Source organism: Bos taurus, chromosome 1 (genome assembly GCF_002263795.3).
Source record: "Bos taurus isolate L1 Dominette 01449 registration number 42190680 breed Hereford chromosome 1, ARS-UCD2.0, whole genome shotgun sequence".
Taxonomy (NCBI): domain Eukaryota; kingdom Metazoa; phylum Chordata; class Mammalia; order Artiodactyla; family Bovidae; genus Bos; species Bos taurus.
The window spans coordinates 42,706,888-42,719,069 of record NC_037328.1 but is presented as its reverse complement, the minus strand read 5'-3'; the positions used below and the strand labels follow the sequence as shown (position 1 = coordinate 42,719,069).

At 37.1% G+C, this 12,182-nt stretch overlaps 1 protein-coding gene across 1 annotated transcript; it reads right to left on the bottom strand.

The window, feature by feature from the left end:
• Nucleotides 1-6,283: 6,283 nt before the first annotated feature.
• On the bottom strand, nucleotides 6,284-7,213 carry OR5K21 (olfactory receptor family 5 subfamily K member 21). Its single transcript, NM_001390444.1, has one exon. The coding sequence runs from the start codon at nucleotides 7,211-7,213 to the stop codon at nucleotides 6,284-6,286; it is 930 nt and encodes a 309-aa protein (NP_001377373.1).
• Between the last annotated feature and the right edge of the window lie 4,969 nt (nucleotides 7,214-12,182).

The window sequence follows — 12,182 nt, the reverse complement described above, 5'->3', positions numbered from 1 at the left end:
GTCGTCCCCCTTTCTTCCTGCCCCCAATCCCTCCCAGCATCAGAGTCTTTTCCAATGAGTCAAGTCTTCGCATGAGGTGGCCAAAGTACTGGAGTTTCAGCTTTAGCATCATTCCTTCCAAAGAAATCCCAGGGCTGATCTTCAGAATGGACTGGTTGGATCTCCTTGCAGTCCGAGGGACTCTCAAGAGTCTTCTCCAACACCACAGTTCAAAAGCACCAATTCTTCGGTGCTCAGCCTTCTTCACAGTCCAACTCTCACATCCATAAGTATATATGTATGTACACATTTGGAGATGGCTTACCAGTCAAATGTAAAATGTTAATAGTTGTTTAATATTGATTTTAAAAATCTCTGGGCATTCTCTTAACTTTGGTATGTTTGAAATTTTTCAAATGTATTTGGCAAAACCAATACAATATTGTAAAGTTTAAAAATAAAATTAAATTAAAAAAATAAATTTGGAGGAAAATATCATTTATTCATAGCATTCTTGAATTTCTGTCCTATCCACTAGATAGCTTAGCTTCTTGGAAGTTTTCTTCTCCTGGTACTTTAACTTCTCTGTCCTATGTGATCCTCTCATGGCTCAGATGGTAAAGAATCTGCCTGCAATGCAAGAGACCCAGGTTCGATCGCTGGATCAGGAAGATCCCCTGGAGAAGAGAATGGTTACCCATTCCAGTATTCTTGCCTGGAGAATCCCACGGACAGAGGCAGACTGCAGACCATGGGATCACAAAGAGTGTAACTTGACTGAATGACTAACAACACACTATGACTTTGTGGTTAGAATATAGACTCTGAAGCTAGAGAGCCTGGGTTTGGTTCCTGAGCTCCACCTTAGTATTTTTGTGGATAAATTTTTAAAGTGGAATTATACAGAATTAAAATAGAGTAAGGAAGGTAAAAGACAATAGACGTAGATGAGTAATATTCTATTGTATATAGGTAGCACATGTTCTTTATCCATTTTTATGTTGATGGACATTTAGGTTGCTTCTATGTCTTGGCCATTATAAATAGTATTGCAATGAAACTATCATATGATATAGCTTATATGTAGAATCTAAAAAAAAATGATACAACTGAACTTATTTACAAAACGGAAACAGACTCATGGACTTAAAGAACAAACTTAAGGTTACCAGTGGGGAAGGATGGTGGAGAGGGATAGTAGGGAGTTTGGGATTGACATGTATGCACTGCTGTATTTTAAATGGATAACCAATAGGGACCTATTGTGTAGTGCAGGAACGCTGCTCAATATTATGTAACAACCTAACTGGGAAAGGATTTGAAAAAAAATAGATACATGTATACATATAACTGAATCACTTTATTGTACAACTGAAACTAACACAAGACTGTTAATCAACTGTACTCCAATATAAAATAAGAAGTTAAAAAAAGATAGGTGTGAATAATACCTGAATGGATACTACTGAAGAGTAATTTGTAAACTAAAGACTGTCTGATGATTATTTAAAAATAGACTATGAAAAGGGGAGGTAAGGCAAGATACATGAATGTATCAATTAACATTTCCTTAGTTATAAATAATACATCTCTTCCAAAGTTAAACATTAAGAAGAGCTGTTAGATTGTAAAACCAGGTGAATTTATGCCAGTGACTCTGGGTCTGTTTCTCTGTGACTTCCTCAGCTATGCCATTGACTTTATCTCCAGTCTGGTTTCCTTCTTGATGGCAAAATACACATCAGTTCAGCCGCTCAGTCGTGTTCAACTCTGCAAATCCATGGACTGCAGCACGCCAGGCTTCCCTGTCCATCACCAACTCCTGGAACTTACTCAAACTCATGTCCATTGAGTCGGTGATGCCATCCAACCATCTCATCCTCTGCCATCCCACCATCTCATCCTCTGCCATCCCCTCCTCCTCCCACCTTCAGTCTTTCCCAGCATCAGGGTCTTTTCTAGTGAGTCAGTTCTTCACAGCAGGTGGCCAAAGTATTGGAGTGTCAGCTTCAGGATCAGTCCTTCCAATGAATATTCAGGACTGATTTCCTCTAGGATGGACTGGTTGGATCTCCTTGCAGTCCAAGGGACTCTCAAGAGTCTTCTCCAACACCACAGTTCAAAAGCATCAATTCTTCGGCACTCAGCTTTCTTTATAGTCTAACTGTACATCCATACATCCATACATGACTACTGGAAAAACACATCTAGTTGTGCCATCCTCAGCCAAAGCCCACCATATCCATCCTATAAAGTCAGACGCCTGAAGACTGTGAGTAAAAATACACATTAGTCAGTTCAGTTCAGTTCAGTCACTCAGTCATGTCCGACTCATTGCAACCCCATGAATCGCAGTGCGCCAGGCCTCCCTGTCCATCACCAACTCCCAGAGTTCACTCAAACTCATGTCCATTGAGTCGGTGATGCCATCCAGCCATCTCATCCTCTGTCGTCCCCTTCTCCTCCTGCCCGCAATCCCTCACATATATTGTGCCATATATCATAGTCACATACCATGACTCGAGGGAGAGACACTATCCTTTTTGTGAACCTCTTTTCAAATAAATGATACTTATTTTCCAGATAGTTCTAGACAATAAATTTTTTTTGGTCTTGTTATCCTCGAGTCAGTCACATGTTCTTCTCTTAACAGATCTCTGGTGCTCCAGTGTTGCTAAGGGTTGGGGAGTGGTGCAGAGGTACATAGCTCAAATTTTGGTATCCTTAGGAAAGGGAAACTAAATCAATGCATACAAGCCTGAAAACTAAAAATATCCATTAAAATAGACAGTGAATATAGAATGTGCAACATACCTCTAATTCATAGCTTCTCATAATTTTTGGTATCTAGATTTCTTTTTAAATAAGCAGGGTGACAATATACAGCCTTGACTCCTTTTCCTATTTGGAACCAGTCTGTTGTCCCATGTCCGATTCTAACTGTTGCTTCCTGACCTGTATACAGGTTTCTCAAGAGGCAGATCAGGTGGTCTGGTATTCCCATCTCTTGAAGAATTTTCCACAGTTTATTGTGATCCACACAGTCAAAGGCTTTGGCATAGTCAGTTAAGCAGAAATAGATGTTTTTCTGGAACTCTCTTGCTTTTTCAGTGATCCAGCGGATGTTGGCAATTTGATCTCTGGTTCCTCTGTCTTTGCTAAAACCAGCTTGAACATCTGGAAGTTCATAGTTCACGTATTACTGAAGCCTAGCTTGGAGAATTTTAAGCATTACTTTACTAGCGTGTGAGATGAGTGCAATTGTGCGGTAGATTGAACATTCTTTGGCATTGCCTTTCTTTGGGATTGGAATGAAAACGGACCTTTTCCAGTCCTGTGGCCACTGCTGAGTTTTCCAAATTTGCTGGCATATTGAGTGCAGCACTTTCACAGCATCATCTTTTAGAATTTGAAATAGCTCACTTGTAATTCCATCACCTCCACTAGCTTTGTTTGTAGTGGTGCTTCCTAAGGCCCACTTGACTTCACATTTCAGGATGTCTGGCTCTAGGTGCGTGGGAGTGATCATACCATCGTGATTATCTGGGTCATGAAGATCTTTTTTGTACAGTTCTTCTTGATGAAAGTGAAAGAAGAGAGTGAAAAAGTTGGCTTAAAGCTCAACATTCAGAAAACTAAGATCATGGCATCCAGTCCCATCACTTCATGGCAAATAGATGGGGAAACAGTGGCTGACTTTATTTTTCTGGGATCCAAAATCACAGCGGATGGTGATTGCAGCCATGAAATTAAAAGATGCTTGCTCCTTGGAAGGAAAGTTATGACCAGCTTAGATAGCATATTAAAAAGCAGAGACATTACTTTGCCAATAAAGGTCCATCTAGTCAAGGTTATGGTTTTTCCAGTAGTCATGTATGGATGTGAAAGTTGGACTATAAAGAAAGCTGAGTGCAGAAGAATTTATGCTTTTGAACTGTGGTGTTGGAGAAGACTCTTGAGAGTCCCTTGGACTGCAAGGAGATCCAACCAGTCCCTCCTAAAGGAGATCAGTCCTGGGTGTTCATTGGAGGGATTGATGTTGAAGCTGAAACTCCAATACTTTGGCCACCTGATGCGGAGAGCTGACTCATTTGAAAAGACCCTGATGCTGGGAAAGATTGAGGGCCAGAGGAGAAGGGGATGACAGAGGATGAGATGGTTGGATGGCATCACCGATACAATGGACATGGGTTTGGGTGGACTCTGGGAGTTGGTGATGGACAGGGAGGTCTGGCGTTCTGCAGTTCATGGGGTTTCAAAGAGTTGGACATGACTGAGTGACTGAACTGAGATTTCTTTTTGCTTATAAAGTGTATTATGACCATAAAGAACTTTGTTTATGTGGATTATATCTATCCATTTTACAATGTTAGAAATTAAAATTTACTAATTCATTCAAAAATAAAAATAATAAGCCTATTACATTAATTTACATAATTATACTAAGCTATATTGAAGGAGGGCTCAGAGGGAGGCCTAAAAACTCTTCCAGAAAACCTGGCTGCAGTGAAATGTTTATTGAAGTCCAAATGTATCAGGTACCTTATTAAGTATTGGTGATATGGAATTGATTATGTCATGTTTGATATTTGTAGGGAAAAGATAGGCTTTCATTTTATTATCAACAGTTCCAGTTTACTATTTATTTTCATTAAAATGTTTCTATCTGTGCATTCCCCTCCATTTAGAGTATTCTCCAGTTTCAGTTCTTCTCATCTACTACATGAATTATTGAAGTTAGCCTTCTTGCTTTAAGTCTCTTTCTGATTAGCTGCAAGATCAGGATTCTGAAATATACAATGATATTGCTCTGCTCCAAGGAGACTTCAGCCTCTAAGATTAAGTCAGATTCCTTAGGGTGGCCTTTAAGATTGTCAGTAACTGATGCACCTCCCCTGTTTTCCCCACATTAACTGATAGCTCTCTCCGACTGTTTTGTTCATTTTTTGATTCCATCCCATGGTTCACCTTCATCCTCATTCCCAGAGCCACTCTGTTTTCCATAAACATTGACATCAGCCATAACCATTTCTATTTTCCTCCAAAAATCATTTTTTCCCATTTTTAAGGCATATTTTTACTTCTGATGCAACTTAAAAGCTAAATACCCTAGGCTGCAAGGATTTCCATTTTCTGAACTCCTAATCACATAGGGAAAAGGTAGTACCGATTCAAATTCTGGCAGAATTTGATGAGCTGGATAAACTTGGGCCAGCTCCTTAATATTGCAAAGTATGAGATTTTTACTGATGAAAAGCATGAAAAATCACATTTTATGAATTGATAGGTAATATATATGAAAGGTCTAATGCAGCATCAAGCAGAGAGCACGTTCTCAGTAAATTATTTTCCTTCCATATTTATATGTTATGATCAATAAATATCATTGTTTAGATATTTGAATTTTTACTGTTTTCTGCCTCCTTTATGCTTGATCAGCACCTCCAACTTTTTGTTGATGATATGCATATACCAGTAATTTACCCTGGAATCAGACCATATTGGTGGTATTCCTAATAACAAAAAGGACAAATAATAATATCAGAGAGAAAAAACTTTATTTAAGGATATATTCAGGAATTTCACTGTTATATGTGATGATCAAACTACATGAAAATGTCAAATTCATAGTGATGTCAATATAAATAGCATCATCTTCAAGTACAGATTGATAGTACACCAAAGTACAAATACTGCATTTCAGAGAACTTAAGTGTAAATTGACTCAGTCTAAAGAGAAAAAGTTTTTATTAATCAATATACGTTCTGTGAGATTTCATACTCAAACATAATCTTTTGAACAAACTAAAAAATTGAAAATGAAGTTGATATATGTTTTTTCTTCTGTCACATGCTTAAGAGGGTACTAATATTTGAGAACTTGAGATATTGGGAAGTTTGTAAGATTATACCTTGGGATTCTAGAAATTTGCCAAATGAAGGTGCTCTTTATATGTACTGACCTCAATTCCTGGCCTTTGCTGAATTTGTCTAAAAGTGTAACTTACTATACTCTGAAATATAGCTTCTAGTTTAACTAACATGCTGTGACACAAATGTGACTTCAATGGTAATTATTTAGTTCACTTCTGATGAAACCTAGTAGCTTAGATTTGTGAATATATTTTACCATATTTTCTTCGTTTGACCTTATTTATTTGACTGATAATGCCATCATGTTTTAATAATCTAATGTTATTTGTGAGGTGACCATTTTCCATTTTCTCAGTATTTCTTGATTTTGAAAAAGCTTTAATCAAATTAAAATCATTTGTTCATACGGAATGATATTTGTTGCAGAATGTTATGAAATCTTCATAATTTTCTTCATAATATTAATTACTTCCCTATTTCTTAGACTATAAATAAAAGGGTTTAGTAAAGGAATCACTGAAGTATAAAAAATAGCAATAGGTATAATATCTTTATTCTCTTCATTAACTGAATTTGGTCGAATGTACATGAAAAGAAGAGAACCATAGAAAATTGAGACAGAGAGAAAGTGGGATGCACAAGTAGATAAGGCTTTGCTTTTTCCCTCTTCGGATTTCATTTTGAAAATTGTGAAAAGGATAAAAAGGTAAGAGATTATGACTATGGTGATAGTGAAGACTGAAAGTGACCCTGAAACAATAAATATCATCAGTTCATTGATATAAGGGTTCACACAGGAGAGTCTGTATAATGGAAGGACATCACAAAAAAAGTGATTAATTTGATGAGACCTACAGAAAGTTAACCTAAAGAGAAACCCTACATGAATTGTGGGGTGAATGTTTCCAGCTATGTAGGCCCCTGTGGTCATCTGAATGCAGAGTTTCTTTGACATCATGGTGTGGTACTGCAGTGGTTTGCAGATGGCCACATAGCGATCATAGGCCATTGCTGCCAGGAGAAAGCTATCTGTAGTTTCTGCAAGGCAGAGACAATAGAATTGTGCCATGCATTCGTACAGAGAAATCATTCTGTCTTTGGAAAAGAGGTTCTGTAGCATCTTTGGGGTAATGGCACTGGAACAATAGGAATCCATCAGCGCGAGGTTACCCAGAAAGATGTACATTGGTGTGTGAAGACGATGCTCTGTGACTATCAATGCCACCAGACCAAGATTCCCCACCATGGTGATCAGATAGATGGTAAGGAATATCAGGAACAGAAGGGTCTTCAGCTCTGGACGTTCTGTAAATCCTATGAGGGTAAATTCTGTTGTCAAGGAGTGGTTATCTTCAGTCATGTCTACCTTCTCTGTTGACCCAGGAATTGTGGAGATACAGCATTGAAATTAGAGTGTCTATAGTTTTCCTCTTCAAATTTTTCTTTATACAAGGAATGTAGCCCTTCTTAAAACTTCCCCTATTTCCTCTGGGATATAGGGACATGGACCTGTGGGAGACATTTATTTCTTTGAAATGTAAAATTTTGATTCTGAAATTCAGGATTCCCCAAAATATTTTTGTAGTTTTAGGGGGAATGCTTGCAGTGAAAAGGGGTTGTCTTTATGAATTTATGAAGAACACTATATATATCTATGGCACCCATATTCAGTATTCCCAAATAATGTGTCATTTTTTATATGTGCTCGTGTGCAGTCGCTGACCCATGTCGAACCATTTGCAACCCTGTGGACTGTAGCTCCCTAGGCGCCTCTGTCCATGGGATTTTCCAGGCAAGAATACTAGACTGGGTTCTATTTCCTCCTTCAGAGGCTCTTCCTGACTCAGGGATCAAACCCACATCTCCTGCACTGGCAGGCAGATTCTTTACCACTAAAACCATCTGGGAAGCCCCAGATTTTGTATGAGTCCCTTAAAATAAATACCAAGTCACATATATATCTCATTCACCTAGAGCCAGACATCCAGGAGTGTGAAGTGCTGCAATAAAAAGTAGTGGGGGTGAGGGAATTCTGGCTGAGCTATTTCAAATCCTAAAGGATGATGCTGTTGAAGTGCTGCACTCAGTATGTTGAGCCAATTTGGGAAACTCAGCAATGGTCACAGGACTGGAAAAGGTCAATTTTCATTCCAATCCCAAAGAAAGGCAATGCTAAAGAATGCTCAGACTACTGCACAATTGCACTCATTTCACATGCTAGCAAGGTAACACTCAAAATCCTTCAAGCTAAGCTTCAACAGTATGTGAACCAAGAACTTCCATATGTACAAGCTGGATTTAGAAAAGGCAGAGGAACCAGAGATCAAACTGCCTACATTTGTTGGATCATAGAAAAAGCAAGAGAATTAAAACAAAACAAAACAAAACAAAACATCTACTTCTGCGTCATTGACTACGCTAAAGCCTTTGACTGTGTGGATCACAACAAACTGTCAAAAATTCTTAAAGAGATGGGAATACCAGACCACTTTACCTGTCTGCTGAGAAACCTGTATGCAGATCAAAAAGCAACAGATAGAACCAGACATTGAACAATAGACACATTCAAAATTGGGAAAGAAGTATGTCAAGGCTGTATATTATCACCCTGCTTATATGCAGAGTATATCATACAAAATGCTGGGCTGAATGAATCACAAGCTGAAATCAAGATTTCTGAGAGAAATAACAACAACCTCAGATATGCAGGTGATATCATTCTAATAGCAGAAAGTGAGGAGGAACTAAAGAGCCTCTTGATGAAGGTGAAAGAGGAGAGTAAAAAAGTTGGCTTAAAACTCAACATGCAAAAAAAATAAGATCATGGCTTCTGGTCCTATCACTTCATGGCACATAGATGAAGAAAAGGTGGAAACAGTTTATTTTATTTTATTTTCTTGGGCTCCTAAATCACTGTAGATGGTGGCTGCAGCCATGCAATTAAGAGATGCTGGTTCCTTGGGAAAAAAGCTAGGTCATCGCTAGACAGTACAGTAAAAAGCAGGGACATCACTTTGCCAGTAAAGGTCTGTATAGTCAAAACTGTGGTTTTTCCAGCAGTCATGTACAGATTAGAGTTGGTCCATAAAGAAAGCTGAGCGCTGAAGAGTTGATGTTTTGGAATTGTGGTGCTGGAGAAGACTCTTGAGAATTCCTTGGACAGCAAAGAGATCCAACTAGTCCATCCTAAAGGAAATCAACTTTGAATGTTCATTGAATGAACTGATGCTGAAGTTAAAGCTCCAATACTTTGGCCACCTGATGGGAAGAGCCAACTCATTGGAAAAGACCCCAGTGCTGGGAAAGATTGAGGGCAGGAGAAGAACAGGGTGACAGAGGATGAAATGGTTTGATGGCATCACCAACTCAATGGATATGAATTTGAGCAAACTCTGAGAGAGTGAATGACAGGGGAAAGCCTGGTGTGCTGCAGTCCATGGTATCACAGAGTCAGACATTGCTTAGTGACTGAACAACAACAAATGTGTGTTTGTGTGTGTATATATATATATATATATATATATATATATATATATATATAATTAGATACTTTTCATGTATTCTCCCAGTAGAGGCAATTTTTGAATAACATACACAGTTATGTTTGATTTATATCTTAGGAATGTGTGGAAATCACTAAGGATGAAGGACAGGGCTGTTCATCTTTAAAGAAAATTACCTAAGAAAATTGCACTTACAGATTTTCATCTCTTTCATCTCTTTTCACAGTGTCATGCTGCATCCACTATTCTCTTTGAACATGCCTAGATACCTACATCTTTATATAAATATAAAGCATCAGTTCAGTTCAGTCACTCAGTCAAGTGTTTTATATATGCTTTATATAAGCATAGTTTCTTCTTTATATAAAGCATAGTTTTTTATAATAATGCATAATAAAGTTTATTCAGTGTCCCAAACTATACCAGTCTCCATTTTTTTGAACCATCAAGAGTATTTTTTATATCCAATACAATCTAGAATTGCTTGTATAAAATCTAACCTTGCTTTTTCCATATGTGTATGTGTATTTTTCTTTTTATATTATAAGTATTCTGAGATATTCTGTAATTTATACTTCAAAAACAGTTGTAGAGTGCTATGGGAAAAAAGCATGATTATTTCCAGTCCTACCTCCAGGTCAGTGACCTGGGACGGGTGAACTTATTTTTAGTATCCTACCAATGATCCTTAATGAACTATTTGCTATCTGCAAGTTGAGATTTAATTTTGAAGAACAGTTTACAAAGGATATTATCAAAATTCTTTGCTTAGAAGTATCTGTGTATCTTTTATCTGAATTAACATGCCTACTATTTTCTGTTTCCTAAGAAAGTTATGTAAGATTTTCAGAAGTATGTCATAGTACATTAAAAGTAAATAAAAGTAAGCCACGCTTTTCTACTTTAGTTTCCTAAGACTCAGAGAAAACCCTTTAAATCTTAATATGATTTGTGAGAACAAATTTTGTTTTTCTTTAAAGAGCTACCTTCTACTATTATTTAGTAACCTACAAGACATATTGACTGAGTGTCTAATCATATAAATTCTATGGTCAAAATGGTTTATTTCAATTTCAAACTATGGGAACTGGCTGAAAGTTTTATCTATTTTTTGTTTTAAAATATTAAATATATGCCAATTTATTATTCAGCCAAGATAGAAATAACTTTCTATGTGCAGGTCTGAATTATATAACAGAATTATATTCTGTCTTTACCTGTATATTTTGAAGTTTTATAATCAGAGAGGTCAGCATAAGTTGCAATGAATTTTTTCACCCTCATTCCCATAGTTTTCAGTTTTGGAAATAGCTAGGATGATAACTAAATAGTTGAAATCTTGCATAACAAAAATGCTTAATAATTCAAAAAATAAATGTTAATTTATATTAATATTAAAAGTAAAATAGAAACAGAAATAAAAGCAAAGTAAAATAGAAGTTTATTCTTACCTAGATTTCACTGAGAAGTCTTATGTAATGCCTAGTTACATATGCCTTATGTAAATGCCTAGTTATTTATAGCTTTCCGGTGTTAGGTCTACTAGAATTTTAGAATATAAACCTTAGTCTCTAAAACACTTGGGGTTAAAGGAATAAACATCTGGGAGACTACTAATAGGTGAGCATCAGTAATTATTTTCCATACAACACAAATTTAAATTTTCCATCAAATGCTAAAGGGATTTCCTTGTAATGATTTCATTGTGTTTCTGTGGGGAGATTATGTCACTATGATCTAGCTACCAAAAGTTAATTAAAGATGACCTGTGAAAAAAATTAGGTTAAAGTAAAAGACCTTCATTAAAGTCACCAAGGTAATTTGAGGTCATCTTGCTGAATCTAACGTAACTGACCTCATTTTTACAATTCTCTGCCTTCATTTTGTAAAATGTAAAATAAGCAGAAGAGTCAGGTTGGTTTCACCTTCTGTTGAAGTAATTAATATTTTATGGCCTTAATATTGTTTATGAAAGATGATTTACTTTGGAGATGATACTAAATGGTGTTGAAGATGTAGCCAGAGTATCACCTTCCCCCTGTGAATTGAATTTGGTCCCGTGTCCTCCTCAACCCATAGTGGAAACTTTGATACTATTATTTAGTCCCAGATATGAATTACTGAAGTTGTTCTTTCTTTTAAGTCCTTACCAGCTGTTTTGTCTTTATTATGCTGATTCCTCCTTTATTCTAATAATTACTCTCCTGGAGGCTATATATTTATTTGTTATTGTTCAGTCATTAAGTTGTGTCCGACTGTTTGTGACACCATGCACTGTGTAGCGCAATTTCAAACTATCGCACAGTTGCACTCCTTTCACATGCTAGGAAGGTCATGCTCAAAATTTTTCAAGCTAGGCTTCAACAGTATGTGAACTGAGAACTTCCAGATATACTAACTGGGTTTAGAAAAGGCAGAGGAACCAGAGATCAAATTGCCGGTATCCGTTGGATCATAGAAAAAAACAAGAGAATTTCAGTAAAACATCTACTTCTGCTTCATTGACTACACTAAAGCCTTTGACTACGTGGGTCACAACAAGCTGTGGAAAATTCTTAGAGATGGGAATACCAGACCACCTGACCTCCTGACCTCGTCTCCTCAGAAACCTGTATGCAGGTCAAGAAGCAACAGTTAGAACTGGACACAAAACAAAGATGGGTTCCTTATTGGGAAAAGAGTATGTCAAGGCTGTAGATTGTCACCCTGCTTATTTAAACTGTATGCAGAGTATATCATGTGAAGGGGCTTTCTTCATAGCTCAGTCGGTAAAGATTCAGCCTGCAATGGAGGAGAACGGGTTTGATCCCTGGGTCTTGAAGATCC

Bases quoted from the DNA above. Each gene is read 5' to 3' on its own strand.
- OR5K21 (NM_001390444.1), bottom strand. From the start codon at position 7,213: ATGACTGAAGATAACCACTCCTTGACAACAGAATTTACCCTCATAGGA.